The sequence below is a fragment of the Camelus dromedarius genome, chromosome 4 (genome assembly GCF_036321535.1).
Source record: "Camelus dromedarius isolate mCamDro1 chromosome 4, mCamDro1.pat, whole genome shotgun sequence".
NCBI lineage: Eukaryota > Metazoa > Chordata > Mammalia > Artiodactyla > Camelidae > Camelus > Camelus dromedarius.
This window is the reverse complement of record NC_087439.1, coordinates 85999585-86023252: the sequence shown is the minus strand read 5'-3', so window position 1 is coordinate 86023252 and position 23668 is coordinate 85999585. Positions and strand designations below refer to the sequence as shown.

At 35.9% G+C, this 23668-nt stretch overlaps 1 protein-coding gene across 3 annotated transcripts in view; it reads left to right on the top strand.

Annotated features, from left to right (window-relative positions):
* Positions 1–11061, top strand: part of CUL3 (cullin 3) — an 89145-nt gene extending 78084 nt beyond the window's left edge. For all 3 annotated transcript variants that reach the window (XM_031452273.2, XM_031452274.2, XM_031452275.2), the window contains 3 exons: positions 4008–4194; positions 7905–8050; positions 10592–11061. In XM_031452273.2, coding sequence (XP_031308133.2) covers positions 4008–4194; positions 7905–8050; positions 10592–10723 — 465 coding nt within the window. In that variant the 3' untranslated portion in view covers positions 10724–11061. The remainder of the gene's footprint in view (positions 1–4007; positions 4195–7904; positions 8051–10591) is intronic.
* Positions 11062–23668: the final 12607 nt, after the last annotated feature.

The following is a 23668-nucleotide window of genomic DNA, read 5'->3' as shown; positions in this document are numbered from 1 at the left end:
TATAAGTCATTAATGTGACATAACTTCATATATAAAGGAAAATGGTTGGAAGCTAAAGCAGAAATAGACAGTCCCACAATTACAGATATCCCTCACAGATGTACTGACTGACCAGACAATAGAAAGGGGGATACAGAAGATTTGAATAACACAGTTAACAAATTAAAATCAAAAGTTGCACAGGGAACTTTGAACTCAGAAAGCAGAACACACAGATTGTTCTTGGTAAATATCTGAGGCTGTCATAACCTTATTACCAAAACTGAGCAAGGAAAATTAAAAAAAAAAAGAAAGCCATAGGTTATTCAAAATATATGTACAAATCTTAGGTAAAATATTAGTAGCAAGTTATATTCAGCAGTGTATTGAAATCATAATCTACTCTGTCTAATAGAGTTTATTCCTGAAATACAGAGAAGGAATTTGTTAACAGATAGTTACTGAGATTTTATAATAATAAAATTTACTGAGCACCTGCTGTGTTGCCAGATACCATTTTAAGGACAAAAATCAATGATTTCTACAGATGTACAAAAAGCATATTATAAAAGTCAGTGTCCATTCCTTATTTCCTGATGCAGGCCTCTTAGCTACCTGAGAATAGAATGAAATGCCCTTCATGGCATAGGGTGAATCTAACGAGAAACCTAAGCTCACAGTAGTTACAGTAAAACATTAGACACCTTTCCATTAAGACTAGAAACAAGTTAGGGTATCTGCCTTTACTACTGCTACTCAGCCTTGTTCTGCAGGTTCTAATTAACACACCAGAAAAGAAAAAGGAGTAAAATTTGTAACTATCAGGTGCTGACAAAGTTTGTAGATGGTATGATTGTCAACTGTGGTAATCAACTGAGAAATTATTCTTTGAGGAGAGTTTGATAGAAAAGTTTTCCTGTAAACCAAGTTTATACATCAGAATTAATCAGAAAATGACATGAGGAAAGGGATATTTTAATAAGAATCATAATCTTCCTAGGAATCATTCTATCATGAAAGGTATAAGGCATAACACCAAAAAGGCAATAAAAGCAAAAGAATGTGAAAGGATAAATGTACCAGAATGGGAAAACTGTGTTTATAAAGGAGGGTTTTTTTTCTTTTAAGTCTCCTATAAATTCAGTGAAATCTCAATCCAAATCAGATTTCTTTACTGTGAAACTTGACAAGTTGATCCCAGAATTCATCTGGACAAGAAAATGCACAATAGGCAGAACTTCTTTTGGAGGGACAGGGGTTTAGGGCATGAGAAAGCCCAATAAGAAGGGGAGAAATTTGTCCTAATACCCAGACATCCCTCAAAGTTAAAATTGTTTTTAACATGTGTAGACAAATAGTTCTTTTGAACAAAATAGAGAGTGTAGAAAGAGATACGCATATAGAGAGGTGTTTGGGATGTGATAAATTTGCCATTTCTAATAAACTGAATTAAAATAATTGCTACTTCATTTGTAGGAATAGGAGAGTAGTATGGCAACCTTAGTTCCACATGTCATATCAAATGCAAAATCAAATTCCAGATAGATGTAAGCACAAAACTATAAATGTAATAGAAGAAAACAATATTTTGATAAGCTTGATATAAGAAAGGCCCTTTTTCAAGCCTATCATATAAACCACAAAGAAAAAGACTGACATATTTAATCAAGTTAAGAGTAATGAAACGTCTATATGATGAAATACCCTAAGTTAGAAGATGAGACTAGAAGAAATTGTTTATGGCATGTAACAGAATTGTAAACTAATATATAAAGAGCACCAATAAATCAATACAAAAACAGTTGAACAGAAAAACATGGAAGGAATATGAATAGATGAAGCACAGAAGAAGAGTTAAATACAAATATCTTGTAAACATGATAAGGTGATTTTTTTTCTCCTTTTGGTTATGGAAGTACAAATTAAAATAATGAAAATAAAATAAGCCCACTAGATGGGCAGAAGAAAAAGAAAATTCTATGTTTGAGAAAAGAGAAAGTAGATACTCACAGACTATTGTGAAGTTGAATAGTTAAGCAACTTGAAAGGCGGTTTGTCTGTATCTGTCAAATGTAAAAACTTTCTAAGTTTGGAGAAACAAGTGCATTTCTGGAAATCTACTTCAGAAGACCTGGCTTTTCTGCTCAAAGGCAGAAATGCATGCTTCATCACAAAATTGGATACAATCTCAGGCTCTATATTGTGATAGAACAGTACCATGGAATTCCCTGTAGCTTTAGTCTCTTTATGCTGACGTGGAAACTCACCAAGAAATTAATAGAGGAATTCATATAGTGTGATCCTTTTTCTGTTTAACACTTAATACTAGTGTACAGGTTCATACCTGTATATATATGTAGATGTATTTTTAAAGGGCGTGGAAGAATACATATTGAATTGCAATACAGACAGTCCCTGACTTACGAAGATTTCACTTAAGATTCTTTTACTTTATGATGGTGCAAAGCAATGCTCATTCACTAGAAACCTTACTTTGAATTTTGATCTTTTCCTGGAGTAGTGATATGTGGACCGATCCTCTTGTGATGCTGGGCAGCATCGGCAGCTGCAGCTCCCCGACTTACAACCGTTCTGTGCCAGACAGCCATTCTGCTTTTTACTGTCAGTACAATATTCAGTAACTACATGAGCTATTCAACACGCGGCTATAAAATAAATTTTGTGTTAGAGGATCTTGCCCAACTGTAGGCAGTGTAAGTGTTCTGAGCACGTATAAGGTAGGCTAGACTAAGCTGCAGTGTTCAGTAGGCTAGGTTCATTAAATGCATTTTCAACTCACTATGGGTTTATTAGAACATAACCCTATCATAATTTGAGGAAGATTTGTAGGTACCTCTGGGAATGATCTGTAGTTGTAAAGTATCAGCTAAGAAGGTATTTCTGGTTCTTTGAATGTGGTTAAACAATAATATATGTAAATAAGTCACTTTTAGCATATATATAATAACTACAGTTAACATTCTAATTATTAATAGCACCTATATCATTTGCTGGCATTAACATTTATATTTCTAAAGTAGGTAGACATACCAAGATGATTTGAAGCAAAGGAATGTGTATCATCACTAAAATTGACATTTCTTTTAATTCTCACTTACCTGACAGTCCTTTAGAAAAGCCTAGACTGTTTCTCAGAGAAGTGTGAAAGGGAGAATGGCTCTCTCCAGATCAGTTACATAATCTGATTATCACCACCTTTATGCCCACTCTTCCTGAGCTACTTTTGAGAAAGAAACAGCTTTATACAGTGAATCAAAGCGATACATCCTAATGTGAAGACTTGCTGCGTCATACAGCCTTGTAGATGCGCAGGGACTAAACCATACATGTGTATAATTCTCTCGCTGTCCCATTGACATAAGAATACAATGAATTCAAAAGTTACACATTCATTCTTTCCTGAACTTTTTTTTTCAGTATTACATTTTATTCATACCATAATGAGTAGCAAAAATTATCACTTGCCCTTCAAAACAGATTTGTATTGCTTTTCATGTTCAGTATTTATTACCAAGTATTCATATGTGGGCAGTAAATATGGTCAACTTGGATTGTCAATGTTTATTGTGGTAGAAGGCCTTAGCTCAGCTTACTTTGCTTCTTTCTGTGAAAGAAGTTGCTAAGCAAGAGAATACTGTGGATAAACTTAGAAGGAAGATTGTAGAGTATTTCTAAAATTAGCAGTTATATGTTGGTTAATATTTTATGTAAATATGAAAGCCGGTTCCCAATAATTTGCTGAATGACACTTCAGACTAGATTTCATATCCCTGCAACAAAAAGTTCATGTCTTTTAAATATTTTGTAATTTGAACCACCTTTTTCTCTAGTTTGTTCAAATAAGTGAGATTTTAGGGAAGTGTAATAATCAGGAAAAATTTTGTTGTAAATTATTTCTGTAATGAAATTACCTCTCTAACTACTGCATGGTCAATTTTACTTCTCAATAAACTAATCTACTTTAATCTTTCAAAAAGCCTAATTATGTCAATCTGATGAAATTTCAGGAAATTCAGCAAGAGACAGATATCCCTGAAAGAGAACTTGTTCGAGCCCTGCAGTCCCTCGCCTGTGGCAAACCAACACAGCGGGTTCTCACGAAGGAGCCCAAGTCAAAGGAGATAGAAAACGGTCACATATTCACAGTCAACGATCAGTTCACATCCAAACTGCACAGAGTCAAGATTCAAACAGGTATCTGGAACTGTATCTTTCTCTTAAAAATGATTGTATACATACTTCTTTTCTCTAAAAAGAAAACTCTTATATATTAGAGTTCTATTTTTTAATAAAGTAGTGCTTTTCTGGTGCTGCTTGACCACGTAGGCTTAGGAAATAAAGCTGCTTTTGGCTTAAGAAATAAAGCTACTTTTATTGATAGGTGTTCCTATCAAAGTGCAGTTGAATCTAAGTACAGTAAGCATTTTAAAAAGTAATTCGTAATGTGAACAAGTGTTTATTTCCATATGGTTTTCAACAAATGAAATGCAATTTTACGAACATGTTAGTACTTATAAAATGTTTGTAACTGGTTGAGTTAGCTAATAGTCAGTGATGTCTACTTTTAAAACTGATACACAGATTTCTCAAAGTTGGAATCTGTTACCTATCTAAAATTTGATCTTTAAATGCAGCTATTTGTATCTTGAAAAATATTTTTTAAGTTTCAAACCCTTAAAAACCCGTATTATCTCTCTAACTTAAAAACAGAGATGACCCTGTTGTGAATAGTTTTTAGTACAGCTTTTTTTTAAGGTTGGCGGTGAACATCCTATTTATTGTATACTTAACAATATAAGGTGTCTATTTTCCTTGTATTTCAGGGGAGGGGAAGTCACTCCACTTCTGCTGACGTTTAAAACTGTAATGTAATTTGCTACCTGGTTTTAAAACTAGTATTCAGTAAGCTTCCCAGTGTTAATGTATCCCTTACAGCTAATATATCTGTGTAGTAAAACAGTGTATTAAATAAGATAAACTTTTAAAGCGACTAAAATTTTCTGATTTAAAAATTGTTTTGTGTTACATATTAACAAAACATAAAGTCTTTCAAAAATTACTTTAATGTTAAATATACAATTGACTGCCAAATACATTGATTGAAGAACTTTGTATACACACTTTTGTTTTTCTTTTTGATCCTAATTGGATAGTTATGTTTTTCAAAGTAAGGTGGTATCTCGTTACAGCCTTGACTACTTTGTCCCATAGTTGCAAACCACAACATTGTATCTTATCTTCATCACCAAAACTGGTCCATGTCTTTGGACACAGATGTGTATTAAAAATAAAACAACTGTGCTTAGGAGAGTAGTGGAATAAAATATCTTTTTCCCACTTAATTTCCCATAAATATATGACTTTATAGTTTTGGGCAGAGACAGGTTTTGGATTTCAGGACTGACTTGTACCCCAGATTTGGAGGATGTATGGTAATACATACCTGCATTACGTAGCCTCACCCTGCTTTATCTTAAGTAAATGTCTTTGTAATCCCAGATTCCATCATACCCAGCAGATATTGTCAGATTTTTTTTTTTTAATCCTTATTATTTTACTATTATTTTAAAAAGTCATCTTCATGGAATTTTAACTTTTGGTGACAAGTGTGTAGGTATAGTATTTTAGATCTGATGAAAATAGGAATGTAGTTATATATGATGAAGAGCATAACTAGATGACGTTTTAAAGTTCTTTTCAGCTGTAAAATTCTGTAAAGAAAAATGTTTCTCATTTCGAAATGGCACTTAGATTATCTTGGCACTTATTGATATTTTGTGGAAGTTAAAATTGTCTCTGATGATAAATATTGGGACCACATAGGTCTTCATAAGTTGTCAGAATACATGCTTGCCTTTTTAAGAAAATATTCAGGCTCAAAATCAAATGCTCAGAGATTCTGATCTTACCTTTTTATGCTGCTTTTTACTGTAGTCAGTAATCAAAGTATAGGCAAAAAAGTGAAAAGCATTTATTCAAATAACACAACTTTTGAAACAAATTAGGTTTGTTATATTTTATAGTGATTTCCATAATTGACAGCCTTCCCCCAGCACCACCACTCACATCTGTCCTTTCCTCCTGGTACCGTTAGATACTTACAGACCCACTTACACAAGGGAACACCCATGTCATGCTCTTCGCAAGTGCAGAGTATTGTGCTGGGCTCTGGGAATGAGCTCCTGCCCTCACATTTTTAAAAACATCGTAATTCAGTGTTTATCACTACAATCTTCCCATTTACCTTGGAGTATATTTATTTAGGTGACCAAATTTAGATGAACCAAACGGATTGTTAAAAAAATTTTTTCCTCCACCATTTTATTTTATCTATTTTCATGTCTGCAGAAAAAGTGAAAAATGCTACAGTAGACATTGATAAAATGTTGCCGCATTTGCTCACATGCCCTTGTTCCCTCCCTCCCTCCCTCCCGCTCCCTGTGTGTGTACCTGTATTTCCTACAGCATTTGAATTACTTCAGCCACACCGGTCTCAGAATACAGTTGTCTCAAAAATGCCTTTGGTGCTTTATTTTTTGGATCCAAGATTCTATCAAGGATTCTACATTACACTGATTTTAATGTCTCTTTAGTTCTATTTAAACTAATACCTCTATCTTTTTTTTTCCTTATGACATTGAATTTTTGAAGAAAAGCATTTTTCTTTTTTAGTTGACTATTTTAATTTGCTCGTTTTTGCTAAGATATTGATTATCTTTAACTTGGGAGAAGATACTGAAAGAAGAATTCTTAACCAAGGGATTCTAATTAGAAACAGTTGAATGGATACACACACCAGAATGATCTTCTAAGTTGCACAGTCTGCTGTCTCATGGGCGTGCTCATGCCTGTCAGCAGTGTCCCATGTGATTGTTCTAATTTTTCAATTTCTGCTTCTGGAAACTTCACATCCAAATGTGATGACCAAATAAACAACAAAATCAATTACCACTTTTCTTTCTCTGCTACTTAATTAGAGCAAAGTTATAAGAGAAAAAGACTTTTATACTTAATTCTTTAGCAGTTGTCTTGAAAACTATAGAAAATAACAGAGTAAGACTTCCTAAAAGGTGGAATATACTTTACATTAGTGATAATGAGATTGTGACATAAAAATACTAAATGAATCATTGGCAAGAGGTACAAATGAATTACTTCATTGTTATGGTGACACATACTAAGTGACATTCTAGTGGTACTTTAAAATTTTTTATTTAGCTGACTAAATCTTAGTGATACAAGCTCTTTCCTTGTCTTAAAGATTGTAGCCACATTTCTCCTATTTGAGATGCTTTTGGTGAAGTTTAACTTGCAGTCATGGTGATAAAATGCTAGTTGACCTCTGCAAGTCACAAGCAATGAAAATTATTTACTGATAATTTTACTACTAAGTATATCCAGCTACCATTTTTCTTCCCGGAAAGGAATAGTGTTACTGTATAAAAATAAAGTTGGCTTCATTATCTCTGTAAAATTAAATTCCTAATATTTAAAAAGAATAATTTGGAATTGAAGGATTTTTCTGTCACTGCTTGTTAATTATTTAAGTATTTATTAAACATTGAATTAGGCACTTTGGGGGGTTTTTTGTTTGTTTTTAGGGAAGAATAGTTAGGTTTATTTAGTTATTTTTATAGAGGTACTGAGGATTGAAGCCAGGACCTCATGCATTCTAGGCATGTACTCTACCGCTGAGCTATACCCTATCCCCTAGGCACTTTCTGAATGTTGACTTTAATTAATAAGTATATATATATATATATATATTTTTTTTCAGAGGTTGAAATTGGTTTTTCTCTGTGGATAATACTAAATTATGTTGTTTGTTTAGAAACCTTGTTATTTTTCATTAAATTTGAAATTCACATAGTAATCACATGGTAATGTCTTTATTTCTCTTTTAGTTGCTGCCAAACAAGGTGAATCCGACCCAGAAAGGAAAGAAACAAGGCAGAAAGTAGATGACGACAGAAAACATGAGATAGAAGCTGCTATAGTGCGGATAATGAAGTCTAGAAAGAAGATGCAGCACAATGTGTTAGTAGCAGAGGTGAGGACCTTCAAACTGGATTCATGTAGAAAAGGCAAAAAACTTTACCAGTTCAAGTTTAGAAAAGTACTATATTTAGCTAATTTAAAATACAGTCTTAAAATTAGGAGACCATAGTCAAATAACATTATTAAAAGCATGGCACTTACTTGATAGTTAGACATAGCAATGTATCAAAATATTTGCACACTTTAAGAACTGCTATGCTTGTGATGAATATAATAGTGAACTATTGTCACATAAAAAAGAAGAAACTTTTTACTGCTATTTAGTACTTCTGTATAAAACAAACTACCTTCTGAAAAGTAATCACTTACCATTTATTGAGTGCATACATATTGCAAATTAGGAAACTAAGAGAGGGTGGAGGACCACTGAAGAAACCACTGAAATAGTGAGGTAAGAGACGATGAGGGCGGAATAAAGTTTTAGTAGAGGATAGAGAGCTGAGTGAAGACAAATGGGAAGTGGAATTGACAGCATTTACTGACTGATCATGGGACATGAGAGGGAAGAGCAGAGGGTGACTTAGGTTTCTGGCTCAGATGGCTATGTAGAGGTTGGCCCCTTTGACTGAAAAGTGAGAGGCAACGTACTGCTGTGTTCCACAGATCACTTAATATCATTTTGTATAAGTTGACTTTATATCACATGGAAAAGGAAGAAAATTATGGGTGAGTGATCAGTAATGTCAGAAATCATTAAAAAACCAAATCAAGTAAACATTTAAGATGTGTTGGCAATTAGGTGACTGGTTCGTTTTCCACTTTTCATCGGATTAGTAAGAAGGGACATTCGATGGCAGTGCCTTGAGTAGTAAATGGAGGTGAAACCACCAAGTGAGTGACTTGTCCTTTGAGATGCTGGCTTGTGGGAAGGGGCACAGAGAGCAATACCAGAGGATTAAGTGTTGAGGGGCTCTGGATTTTGTTACCCTAGGTAGGAAGATACTGAGTCATATTTATATGCTAAGGATAAGGAAGGAATGCTTAAAAACAAAAGAGAAAAAAATGAGATGAGGGGATGATTGATATACCAAAGTCTAGAAGAGGAAAGACGAGGGGATTTTATAGCAGACACAGGTGGGTGGTAGTATGTTAACAGGGATGCTACTGAATATGCCTCTTCCTGAGAACCCAGGGCAGGGTGCAGGGTGGTTGTAATGAAAGGTGGATACAAGCATGTGTATGTAAGGTAGTGGGAGTTTGAAGAATTTCAAACTTTAATGGCCTGTTTTCCTGTGTAAAACAGGATGTGAGGTTATGGTGCTCAGGAACGTGCTGACTTTGAATGCTATAAATTAGTGTTACCAGTCTATACCAGAGATTGGCAACCTTTTTTCCAATGTCCAGTGCATGAGGGCAGCCATAGATAACAAATGAGAGTGGCTCTTTTCCAGTAAGAATTTACAACAGCGCAGTGGGGCTGTGGTTTTTTGACTCTAGGTGTACACAAAAGATGTAAAAACTACAACTTGACTCAGTGAGGAACTGAGTAGTGGATTTTTGAATGATGTAGTAGATGTAGAATGGATGTTTATGGAATAAAACCAGAAGAAACAGGAAGTTGAAAGTACTCTTGGGAATGTAGCTGAAGTGATCTTTCATGCAGTCTAGATCCTGTCAGAAAGGAGGTAAAGTCAAAAAAAAGTTACTAATAGCTTAGAAGAAGGGGTCAGAGGATTCAGGGTCTCAGGTGGGTTGAGAACAGATCTGTTGATACTGGAGTGATAATACTGGAAGGGTGATAAATTTTAGTTGGAGGGTGAAGTGCTGAAGTTTCAGATTCTGAAAAGTTGCCAGTCCATTTTGGTCTGCGGAAATGAACTGATCCAACAGGAGTAAAAGAAAAGCTGGCTTATGGATGGATGGATGATCTGCAAGAGCGGCAGGGGGGATTAGGGAAAAGCATGTACTTCAGGGGCAGGAAGATTCAGATTCTCATCTCTGCTGGCTCCATTTACTACTTGTTCTTGTCAGTTTTCCTCTCTGGCTCATTTTCCTCATTTGTAAAGTGAGACAACCTACTTTGCAAGAATAAGAGCATTAAATAAATAAATACACACAAAACTGAGACATAGCGCATCAGTCAGGTTTTGGCTGCTGCTGTAGTCACTGTTTTATTATTATTGATGTCGTGATACCTAGAATCCTGACAGCTGTCGGGGAAAAGAAGACCAGCACCTACCGGGCATGATTCTGAAGCATCCCGTCTGCTCACGCAGTTAGCGAGCACCACGTAGTGAGGTTAAGTGACTTTAAGCTGTAGGCTGGTGTACGTTCATGCTGATGTACTCCAACCGACTCACCCACTAATCCACTTTAACATTCACACTCTGGTGTGAGGAGGTATGTTCTAACCGTACATTACATTTTTAAATAAAACCTTTTTAAGTTTCTGTATTTTTAATTTTTGTAATCAGATTACTCAAGTTGGATCTGAGTCTTAAAATGACACATCAGTTCTATTCAAAGATAAGAAGTTTTGTGTGTTTATATGCAATTAGTTTTTGTTTGTTTGTTTTTTTACCTTCTCTTTTAGGTAACTCAGCAGTTGAAGGCTCGATTCTTACCAAGTCCAGTTGTTATTAAGAAACGTATTGAAGGACTTATTGAGAGAGAATATTTGGCACGAACACCTGAGGATCGCAAAGTATACACATATGTAGCATAAAATGCGTTCAGAAATTTGATTTATTATTGAACTGTACTCTTCGCATGGACTGGGAAGTTCTTTTAAATCATTAAATATTAAGACGACCATCTCTTCTATTAAATTACAGTACATGTTCTAGACCATTCAGATCAAGCCTTTACTCCCTTTGAGAGTTTTCAACATCAGTTGATTGAGCTTCAGGCTTTACAACGTTTATCCCTGTAGAGATCATCTTTACAGTTCCTCGGGAAAATGTGAATGTGCCGCGTTTTGTTTTCAATACTGTATGAAAACAGTTAAAAATAAAACAAAAATTTAGAAACTACAGCTTATTAAAATAAAATTGTTGGATTTCATTTCCCCAGGTCTTCAGTGTTCATGTAAATGTGTTTTGTAGTGTTGCTTAGCACTTTGCGCATTGTATAAGTTGGGTAACAAAAATGGTAAAAGAAATGACACAGTTCCCAGTTATCTTGCTCTGCTTAAGGCATTTCTTTATCTCGTCTTGTTTAATTTAAAAGGTTTGATAAATATACAGAGACCCAAGCATACAATCTGAGCATGCTTTATTCTGCCACTTGCACTTACTAATCTAATAACCTTATGACCAGGAACCTTTGTTTTGGACTCGGTACACACCCCAATTTGATTTTTCCCTGCTGTAATTTGAGATTTCCCAAATTCTTAAAATGATTAGGTTTTGTTCTGCATTATCTCTAGAGAAAGAAAATATTTTAGTATGTATAAAGTGTACAATGATTTTTTGCTGTTGTACTCACTGCTAATAGTGGATTGTATAGGGCAGTGTTTTTATTTCATTTATTGTAGAAAAATAAATGAATTTAGTATACACATATTCACTAATTCAAGTATGTCAGAGCACAAAGTTGGCAGCTGGTTGTATTTAATTCAGCCCCTTTGAAAAGCACATAGTCTACAATTTGTTTCTAAATATCTTAGGTTCCCCCTCTCTTAAATATATATTTTGGTGAAGCTGGGGTGCACTGTTAATTTTCTGTTTCAAAATGCATTCTAAAGATGCAATAAATATGGTTACCTTGATATTTTTAATAAGATCTTCAGTTCTTGCAGCTGTGTTTTGGAAAGTGATTAAGCAATATTTTTCAAACCTGATGATTCTTGGATATTTAGCTGTTTGTCCTCCAAAGAGTCATCATTTCATGTTTTCAAAGATGTGCTTTGTGCTGAAGATTCATGTCAGTTATCCTGTGCTTCCAACTTTCACCAATATTTTTTACCTGATCTGCCAAGGATTATAGTTTGCTTTATTTTAACTCCAGAGTATTTTTATCTTCAATTTTATTTAATTTTGTTTAATTTTGTTTTCATGAGACAATGTTTCAGATGTGTAATTGGGGCAAACCACTATAGATTTCTGTTGATAGAAAAATTCAGTGTTACTAATAAGTTCAAGTAACAAATTGACCCTTGGTTGACTATGATACTGTTGATACATTTATTAGAATGTATGTCTCAGAAGATGGTATCTGTTTAAATTTATGGTCACGTTACAACTGAATTCTAATATGGATTAAAAACTCCACATAAATATTTTTCCCCATGCGTCTTGGGTTATAATTTTCCTTTAAGACTTGCAAATATGCTCTTACTGCATTTAATTTTGTCTCCATTTGTACTGTAGAATTGTAAGCCTTATGCTCTTAATCTCTACATTTTCCGCTTTTCCAGGATGCAATTAAGATACAGATGAAAACTATCATAAACATGATTCTCAGGATACTTTCATCATACTTGAGCGAGAGGTCAGGTGTAACATGAAGGGTTTCCCTTTCTGATCTTCACATAGTTGGAATTTCTGTAATTACAGGGTGTTTATCTACAGGAAAATATTGGTATTTCAGGTTTCAGAAATTTTTTATTGGTCTCAATTCACAATTTAATGATATAACACTTTGGGAAACAGAGCATTCAGACTGTCAAGTTAATAAATATGAAAGATGTAAAAACTTTCATTTGAAATCTAAATGAGACATTAAAACAAAAATTTCAGTGCTGATTTGAACTATTAAAAATCAGTAAAGTTAAATTTATGACATTGTCTCAAGTATGGGTGTACAAATCAAATCTAGAATTTAAAGACAAACTTGTTAGTTTTGGAGTACAGGTTTGATATTTGTGCTTCTAAATGCTTATAAATATATGGAAACATTTCTGAATTGCAGTTGAGTTGAATGGCAGAAAATGATGCTGCATTGAAAAACAAAACCAGGTCACTTAAACATTTTATATGTGTTTTAGTGCATTAGTATTATTTTAGCTCATCAAGCTCATAATGATACATTTGACATTGCCTTCTTTTCAGCAAGAGATCATTCATGCTCTTTTTCTTTGTTTTTTAATGTCTTAATTTCAAAGAATAATGAGTCCTAACCATTCATTTAATCCTGTTGATGTGAACAGATTTTGGTGACTTGAAGAATTTTAAGGAAGATGGACACATAGTTTTCCAACTGCACAAATTATGTACTTTTTGTTCACTTGTTAAAATGTAATCCTCTGCTACCATTTTTGAATCCAGGACAGTGTTTATTTTGAATTGTTATATATATAGTTATACTATTTAAAGATTGAAAATTCATTGCAATTAGGGAACACACAGCCTCACAAAATAAACTGTGGTTGTGATTGTAAGGATTCTTTATGTCAGTGAATTTTAAAAGGGGATGGGGAAGGGATGCATGTCTCTAAAAGCTATGTTAGAACCGCCTGTGTAGCACTGTAAGCATAGACACGTGCCACTCCCAGTCCTCAAGATGCTGGTACGCTTTCTTGGTAAAAATCCTGTCCTAATGAAGCACTGTTGCTGTTCCATTCCCCCAGTGTGTATGTTGGATAGCAAGAAAGGCTTAGGGGACAACCAGTGATCTTAAGGTTATGCCTGCATCCCTAGGAGACTAGTACATTGGTATCATCTCAGGCTTCTAAATATTCAGTTCCTAAATTTGGAAAGTAATTTTAGTATGTTAAATCCAGATTACGTCTGGGTTTTGTTCACAGTGTTAAGTATATATTTTGAATATTAACAGGGTTTTTTATCTTTGCCTGCCTACTATAACTTCAGACTCAATTTTTATAGCCTTATTTTTCATGTGGTTGGTATCTGATGTACACTATTAGGTTGTCTCAGTCTGGGGAGGAAAGCTGTCACATCAAAACTGTAGATAGTGTATGGTGCATATAGTCAGTAAGTTCTGTCCTGTGTTGATAAGAATGCTAAAACATTTCAAGTTAGCAAATATAAGTCATTTCTATTCCCCAAAGCAGAAACAATTAGAAATGTTAAATAGTAATGACAAATTATTATTACTATGTGCCAGACACCGTTCTGAGTGCTTTTTGTGGGTTAGTTAATTTAGTCATCACGTGGGGTCTGAGATGAGAACTGTTGTTAGACCAGCATTGCCCAAGGCTACTAGTAGGAAATGGCAGAACTAGGAGTTGGACCTGAGTTTGATCCTGTTTGTGGCTCCTGTGTTTACCTTCCATGTTGCAAATTGACAGCATTTTTGTTTACGAAGTTACCATTTTGCTTTCTACCTCATTCATGTGAAGGAAAGTTATGGCAAGCTAAAGATAACCCATGAAGCATCTCAGTGTGGAACTTAAGATATTTTTATTGTCTTTATATTATTTGCTGATAGTTTTTAGTAAGTAGAGAAACAGGGCAGATAATGGCAACTATTCTGGAATCTTAGTGAATGTTTTACATACTTCAGTGGGTAACATGAATAGATGTTTTATGTAAATTAAAATCTTGAATTGAAAAAAAAAATTCTACTTACTACTTGCCTTTCCTATACCACATCATTTATTTATCCAAAAGTAAGAGGAGACATAAGAATGACAGTTTAATAAGTAAGGATGCAGAGATTGGTCATGAAGCTAACTCTCAGGAAGCATGAATAGCTTGAAAGCCCATTCATTTAATAGTTTTAGAAATAGCAAATTTGTAACTGGGCCATTGAAGTGATTTGACCCTCCCTGTCAGGGTCCTGTTGAACCTCCAGTGAGCCACACCAAAATAACCACATACGAGGAGCTCAGAGGAACCTTATGTAATTTTTAGTGCAGTGAAGTTGTTGAATTTCAGTAGTCAGGTGAAGCATAACTCAATTAATACATAAAACAAGGATTTTTTTTTTTTTTGCAGTGTAGGAAAATTAAAATTCTAAGTCTTAAAATTCTGCAGTTGTGATTTTTGAATAAATGCCTCAGCACAATGTCTGGCGTGTGGGTGTAAGCACTCAGTAAATTTCAAATGAATGTGCTTAATGATTCAAGTGTCTTGGAAGAAAGTCTGAAAAGAATTGAACTTCATGAAATTTGTACTGCATTGTTGAGGGTGTGACTGCTATTCATGGTGTGAGGATTATAATTTTTTACTTTTATAAATGCAAATCACTTGCTGTTTGGTTTTCAACTAGACAAAAAGTGGAAAATGTAGACCCAAATGCTGGGTTGTTCCAGGTGATACTAAATGCTGATGTTAAAGCCCTCTTGACTCACAACATCTTACGGAAAAGATTCAGACCAATGATAAAAAGAAACTCATCCATGAGCCCACTTGCAGTTAATAGGATGCAAGAATTTGGGCCCAAGTCTCTCTGATCCCAAAACCTGTGCTTCTAATGAGCTGCTAGTATGTCCCAGTAACTCATTTTGGGAGACACTGGACAGAAATTTATGAACTGAATTTAGATCTTTTGGAAGTTGATTTTCTTGGTGAGTATTTTGGTGAAAGATGGTGCTGACTTTTTTAGAAAGTGTTCCTTGGGGAATTTGATGTTAGGAGATTGTATAGATTCTACATGAGAAAAATTGGCAATATGGCTTTACATATCAGTGTGTGTGGTGTATGTGCATTATTTTTCTGAAAAGTTTATAGAACTGATGTCAGATGTCAGTATCTGTAGAATTTTATTTCCTACATGATGCTGTCTTCCGTATTACGAAAAAATAACCACTAGACTGATTTTTTTTTAATGGAATGGAGTTGTAAGCTGAAAGAGACAGAAAACTTACCTAAAGAGCGTGGAATCAAGTGAGGAAAATGATAAAATCTGCATTTTGTGCCAGAGTAGCCCTAGCAATGGGCAACTGGTGTGTGTCACTATAAAACAGTCAGATTCTGTCAAAACTGATACAAAAAGTCTGTGCATAGTATGTTTATAGTATCAGTTTTAAAAAATTCCCCCTCAGGCTTGCCTGTGAAGGTGTTTTGCAGTACTCCTAAGAAAAGCGTTCTTACTATTTTTTGACCAAAATTGGTATTATCCAAGTTTGTAATAAGGCATCTGTATTCATCAAACTGACTTAAGCTGATTAAAAATAATGCAGTCAATTCTCAAAGAAGTGAAGGGTTGCAGTAGCTTTTAAAAGCTATTCCAAAAGAGGGGTGACAAGAGATTTGGTGTTTAAAGGCTTAGCAGCGACCAGCATTTCCTAGGGAAGCTTGAAAATAACAGAAACTGCCCCTTGTGAGTTATGATTTCAGTAGGTCAGAGGTGACTCTTTTGTGCAGCTAAATTTAAGAACCATTGTTTTAGATTATATGTGTTACAATGAAGCATATAAATGCCCAGTTTTACTGATTAGAAGAGAACATCCATTTGATGCGTATGTGAGCTGTGAGATTTCCTTGCACGTCTTGCATGCAGTTATGAAGCCTCCGCAGATTATGGTAACACGTTGGCCAAGTCGAGAGGTTTGATTGCCAAGTGGCCGTCTATCCCATTAATGTGACTTGAGATTGCAACATAAAAGAGTGATTCAAGGAAAAAAGTGCCCACTGAACTGATTTGGATTTTTTTCTCCTATAAGAACCATGGTTGTGAATCAATTTAGTGAGATTTGGGTGACAAAAGTGGTATGTTTGTGTTGCCAGCCTTGTAAGATCATAAACAAGTGTAAACCATAGTTTTGACTATTGATCAGTGTAATCCAAATGGTGCAAAGTGTTCCCAGGGAGAGCAGTCTTTGGTTTGCTGATCATCCACTTAATCTGACATGAGGTAACTCCCATAAGAACAGGATACTCCTAACTCCCTAACACTCAAACCTGACTTCTGGATTATTTCTCAGTGATGAACTTGCATAGAATCATCCATATTTTCTTGTACTAAAGCAAATTTTTTTTTTAATCCTTGAAAACAAATTGAGACTCATAAAAATAGCTCCCTCATCAGACTGATGCATAGATGGAGTGAGATCTAAATGTGTAAGGAAACCCACGAACTCCTTGACAGGCAAATTAGAATTCTCAAGATTAGCGAAGCAGGGAGGGACCTTCCAGCCAGTATTTCGGCCCCTACAAGTGCACTTTGGAGATTTCTTGCTAATTATTGCTGTTCTCAAGACTCTGGCCACAGTAATAGCTGCTTCAACCTGAGTATGGATACACGGCCTATTAATGTTTATTTATCCTTATAATGTTTACTTTTCCATTGGCCTCAGCTGTAAATCTGGTGGTAGAACTGGATGACAAATGGCATTTCTGCCCTTGAGGGAGATTTTTCCCTCTGTAGCTCCACTTAGAAGATTAGGAGCTTGAATTTATCTAGGGAGCAGCTGGTGGCATGCTCTCACTGTAGCAGCTCTTAGCATGGTACCTGTCAATTAGTTCTTGATAAATGCTAACTTCATTCCACTCATTAATAACAGCATTCACTTAGAAGACAATGGTTTGGGTCCTCCCCATTCTGTGTAGTTAACAGCCCTGCATACGAACCCAAGCAGTTGCATTAGTCTCGTTACACCATGCTGTAGTCAACATTATCAAGAAACTTCGATTTATGTGCTAAGCCAGTTCATACTATCCTTCCCTTGCCTTTGAACCAGTATATCTTGAAATAATAAGGTTTAAATTAATGATCTATTATGAAATTCCTGCACTCCTTAGAAGTCCCATTTTTCCTACCTTTTTTTGCAATCAGTATGAGCAAAAAGTAAGCTACTGAAAACAGTTATGTACAATACAATCAAATTGTTGAAATCCAGTGTTGTATAAATGTTTTTGCTCATGTATGTATGCATGTACAGTACACCCTGGAACAACTCGGGGGTCAGCAGTGCTGAGACCCTATTCCCCTTCCCAGTCAAGAAACAGTGTATAACTTAACAGTTGGCCCTCTGTATCCACAGTTCTGCATTGGATGATTCAACCAACTAAGGATCACATACTGCTATACAGATTTATTGGGAAAAAATCTGCATTTAAGTGGACCTGTGCAGTTTAAACCCATGTTCAAGGGTCAACTGTATGTGTATGTATGTACATGTGTGTGTGTGTGTGTGTGTGTGCGTGTGTATATATGCGCATGCAGATGGATATGGGTGTGCCCATTTGTGTGTGCATGATGAGTGACATGAGATCTTATCATTAGTAGGTATCTGATGTATAGATGGTTATTTGTTATAAATTATGAGATATATTAATTTGTCAAATGGCAAATCACAAAGTAATAAAATGAGTTGAAACCAATTTTACTTCACTACTTTTGCTAAGAAACAGTGTATTATTAAATATCAGTAAAATTCTATGTTAGGCAAAAAGTGTACACATACAAGCCTACTCAGAGGGAAATCTTTTTAATTGAAGTATAGTCAGTTTACAATGTTGTGTCAATTTCTGGTGCAGCATAATAGTTCAGTCATACATACATTCCTTTTCATATTCTTTTTCATTATCGGTTATGACAAGATAATATAGTTCCCTGTGCTATACAGTATAAACTTGTTTATTTTCTATATATTAGTTAATATCTGCAAATCTTGAACTCCCAATTTATCCCTTCCCACTGCCTCCCCACCACCCCGCATAACCATAAGTTTGTTATCTATGTCTGTGAGTCTTTTCCTGTTTTGTAAAGAAGTTCATTTGTCTTTTTTTAAGATTCCACATATAAGTGATATCATATGGTATTTTTCTTTCTCTTTCTGGCTTAACTTCACTTAGAATGACATTCTCCAGGTCCATCCATGTTGCTGCAAATGGCATTATTTTATTTTTTTTATGATTGAGTCATATTCCATTGTATAAATATACCACAACTTCTTTATCCAATCATCTGTCAATGGACATTTAAGTTGTTTCCATGTCTTGGATACTGTAAATAGTGCTGCTGTGAACATTGGGGTGTATGTATCTTTTTGAGTTAAAGTTCCCTCTGGATAAATGCCCAGGAATGGAATTGCTGGATCATATGGTAAGTCTAATTTTATTTTTTTTGAGGAATCTCCATACTATTTTCCATAATGGCTCCACCAAGCTACATTTCCACCAACAGTGTAGGAGGGTTCCCTTTTCTCGACACCCTTTCCAGCGTATATCATTTATGGACTTAATGATGGCCATTCTGACTGGTGTGAGGTGATACCTCATTGTAGTTTTGATTTGCATTTCTCTGATAATTAGCAATATTAAGCATTTTTTCATGTGCCTATTGCCCATTTGTATGTCTTCATTGGAGAATTGCTTATGTAGGTCTTCTGCTCATTTTTTGGATTGGGTTGTTTGGTTTTTTCTTATTAAGTTGTGTGAGCTGTTTTTATATTCTGGAAATTAAGCCCTTGTCAGTCTCATCTTTTGCAAATATTTTCTCCCATTCTGTAGATTGTCTTTTTGTTTTGCTTATGGTTTCCTTTACTGTGCAAAAGCTTTTAAGTTTACTTAGGTCCCAGTTGTTTCTTTTTGCATTTTTTTCCCCCTCTTGCCTGGATAGACTGCCCTAGGAGAACATTGCTAAGATTTATGTGAGATAATATTTTGCCTATGTTTTCTTCTAAGAGGTTTATAGTGTCTTGTCTTATGTGTAAGTCTTTAAGCCATTTTGAGTTTATTTTTGTGTATAGTGTGAGGGAATATTCTAACTTTAATGATTTACATACAGCTGTTCAGTTTTACCAACACCATTTGCTGAAGAGACTGTCTTTTCTCCATTGTATGTTTTTGCCTCCTTTGTCAAACATTAATTGACCAAGAGTCTGTGGGTTCATTTCTGGGCTCTGTATTCTGTTCCATTGATCCATATGTCTGTTTTTGTACCAATACCATGCTGTTTTGATTACTGTAGCTCCGTAGTATTGTCTGAAGTCTGGGAGGGTTATTCCTCCAGCCTCTTTCTTTTTCTTCAATAATTCTTTGGCGATTCTGGGTATTTTGTGATTCTATATAAGTTTTAGGATTACTTGTTCTAATTCTGTGAAAAATGTCCTGGGTAATTTGATAGAGATCACATTAACTCTGTAGATTGCTTTGGGTAGTATGGCCATTTTAACAATATTAATTCTTCCAATCCAAGAACATGGGATATCTTTCCATTTCTTTAAATCATCTTTAATTTCCTTAGTCAATGTTTTCTAGTTCTCAGTGTTTAAGTTTTTCATTTCCTTGGTCATATTTATCCCCAAGTATTTTATTTTTTTGGATGTAATTTTAAAAGGGATTATTTCTTTACTTTCCTTTTCTGATATTTCATTGTTAGTGTAAAGAAATGCAACTTATTTCCATATGTTAATCTTGTAACCTGCTACCTTGCTGAATTCTTTTGTCAGCTCTAGTAGTTTTTGTGTGGAGCCTTTAGGGTTGCCTATATATAGTATCATGTCATCTGCAGACAGTGGCAATTTTTCCTCTTCTCTTCCAATTTGGATCCCTTTTATTTATTTATTTTTTTCTTATGTAATCACTATAGCTAGGCCTTCCAATACTATACAAATAGAAGTGGTGAGAGTGGACATCCTCATCTTGTTCCAGATTTAAGTGGGAAAACTTTCAACTTTTCACCATTGAATATTATGCTGGATGTAGGTTTATCATAAATAGCTTTTATTATGTTGAGATATGTTTCTAGAAGGAACCCTTTTGGAAATTTGTTGTCTAAGAAATACTGAAGTTGTATTCATAGGTTAATTTCCCATGGTTAAGTGTATATTATCGGATATTTTGATGTAAATAACTTTCTTCCTTGTAAAAAATGTACATACTAGAAACACATAAACATATTAAAATGTCTACATATATACGAAAATGCTGCATTTATCTAGCACAGGTGAAGATTTACATGATTTATATTCTTTTTAGTTTTTTTTTTTTTTAGGCTTTTGACTTACTATTTTTTATTAATAGCCTTTATTTTTTAGAGCTCAACTTCTGGTGTCAGTTTTCTGCAACTGTGATACACACGTCTACACCTTTTTGAAAAGAAGTGAATGGAAATATAATCTGATCTGTCTCCAATGATTCTGTGTCAGTGGGCATCAACAGTAGTAAAGTTTTATGCCTTTTGTCTGAGGCTTCTCTATGGCATCCCTCCAAGTCTGGCTGCAAGTTGGCTCCTTTTTTCAGTGCACTTGCCTCTAACACCCTCCTTCTCCTGTGCAGAACAAAATAACTGCAGCGGCACAAGTGCTATTCAGAAGTAAATGAAGCTAAGACACCGGAAAGGGAGAAGTAAAGGGCCTGGCTCTGTGAGAGTTTGCAAGGCAATTTGGGTTTGGATTCTGAAGTGCAGGAGAAGTCTGATCTCTGGAATAATGACGTGAGGCTGCGTAATGTAAAACTGCCTCTACGTCAACTTCTAATTCTTTAAGTTTCAGTCAGTCCAGGTTTACTCAAAATGAAACAAGCAATAGAAACATCTTGAAAAAGGAGTGAAGAAGTTGAAAGGAGACCATGGAGGATAGGGTGACAATACCAAATCCCATAAAGGGATTCATTCCCAGAACCAGGACAGTCGAGACTGGGTGTGTGCAGAGAGTATAAAAGATATGCATACTTTCAGATATTACCAATGATGGTGATGGAAACTTCCATTTGTCCACAGGTGGAATTTGGGTGATGGTGTTAAATGAACATTCCTAATCTTTTACTAGTTTGTGTATAATACATAGCCTACTATGTTTAAAGAATGTGAATGTAAACAAATCCAGCTACGTTACATTGAGTAATATTTAGATTTTTATAGAATTCATTTGCTTAACTGTGTTATATATCTTTAAATAGTCAACCGTATTTGATATGTATCTTTTATATATATATATCTCCTATATGCCAAGCACTGAAGATTCTGCAGTGAATTAAAAAAAGCCCTGCCCTCAAGAAAAGCACAGTGGGGAGAACTGTCAAATATAATAAATCATGATGTGATTAACTAGTTCTCCTCTGCCAGCTGACACCATGCTAAGCTCTGGCAGTAGAAGGGACTGAAGGGACATTGCAGGGGGACAGTTTTGTGTCCTGGGTCTGGTGGATCACCCACCAGCATCTAGGAGAAGCCCTTTTCCCCAGGCCACTGCTCTGCTTCCACTGTCTTTCCAGTGCTAGGTGCATGCAGGGCATAGCTCTCTCCAGCATTTGGCCACCACCCCCGTGCTTCATTAAGCCCTTGATTCAGGCTTGGCAGCTTGGCTGGGAACCTCAGACTGTGGACCTGCACCCCGGCCAAGATCTCTGCTCCTTCCCTCTCTCCTCAGCCTGCCGTTCCCACCACGGGCGCTGGGAGGCCTTAGCAAACCACTGTCTGACTGTCAGCCCTCGCAGCGTTCTAGCCGTCTGGACCGACCTGGGCACAGAGGTTCACTAGGTCTCTTGAGCCCCTGGTTCCAGCCATGCCCACGGTGGTGCCCCAGCCCCTGTGCATGCCCAGTCCCCTCTACACCCATCCCCTCTGTTGACCCACGGTAGCCTCGGGGGTCAGTTCCCCACCACCTTCCCACCGCGGACACCGTGTATCCCGGGCCTCACACCTGCTGCGGCACCACCTCTCCCTCTGCACGCCTGCCTGTCAGCCTTGGCTCACCAGCATCCCAGGGGCTGCTCCTGCCGGGTGATGTTGGGCCAGGAGCATCCTCCTCCTTCCCACAGGCTGCAGCCACACCTTAATCACTGAGGTCTGGGCCCCCTTCCAAGGCTGTTCTTTCCAGGTCCCTCCCTTGGCCCTGAGGTGCCCACCACCGTTCTTCTGCAAATCTTCACAGTTGCTTTCTCCAAATGGCTTAATAATTTCTTATTTTAAACTTTCCCTGTTAAGTTACTGTGTGGTATCTGTCACCTGATTGGTCCTGGACTGATTCAACCAAAGTTGAGTAGAGAGAGAAGAGGTTTAAGGATTTGAGCTCTGTGTCAGCTCACCGTCAAGAGGGCTGGGAAATGAGAGTGTTAGCAAGTGGCCAGGGAAGGAGGAAAACCAGAAGAATATGGCAGTTGTGTCATAGAAGCCAAGGAAAGAGCATGTTTGTAAAACAGGAAGTAATCATGGGGGTATTATACACAGTGGAATACTACTCAGCCATGAAAATGAATGGAATGCTGTAGCAACATGGATGGACGTGGAGAGCGTTGTCCCAAGTAAAATAAATCAGACAGAGAAAGACAAGTACTGTATGATATCACATATGTGGAGTCTAAAAAATACAACAAACTAGTGGCTATAACAAGAAAGAAGCAGACTCAGAGATACAGAGAACAAACTAGTAGTTACCAGCGGACAGAGGGAAGGGGAGGGGGTGATTAGGAGAAGGGGATTAAAGGTACAAACTCTTAGGTATAAAATAAGATGCAAGGATCTGTTGTACAACATGGGGAATATAGCCAGTATTTTATAGTAACTATAAATGGAATATAACCTTTGAAAATTGTGAATCACTATATTGTATGCCTGTAACATATATAATATTGTATAGCATATATACGTCAATAAAAAAATTTTTAAAGGAAGTAATGAACTACGTTAAAAACTCTTGGTTATTCATGTATAAGAAGAACTGAAAATTAAACGCAGGATGTAGCAACATGGGGAGCATCAGTAACTTTCACAAAAAAGCAGAAAACTTAGAAAGAACATAGAGTTCATCTACCAACCACCTACCCACAGCACCCTTGACAGAGCTTTCACCCACATGTAAACACCCAGATTTGCTTGG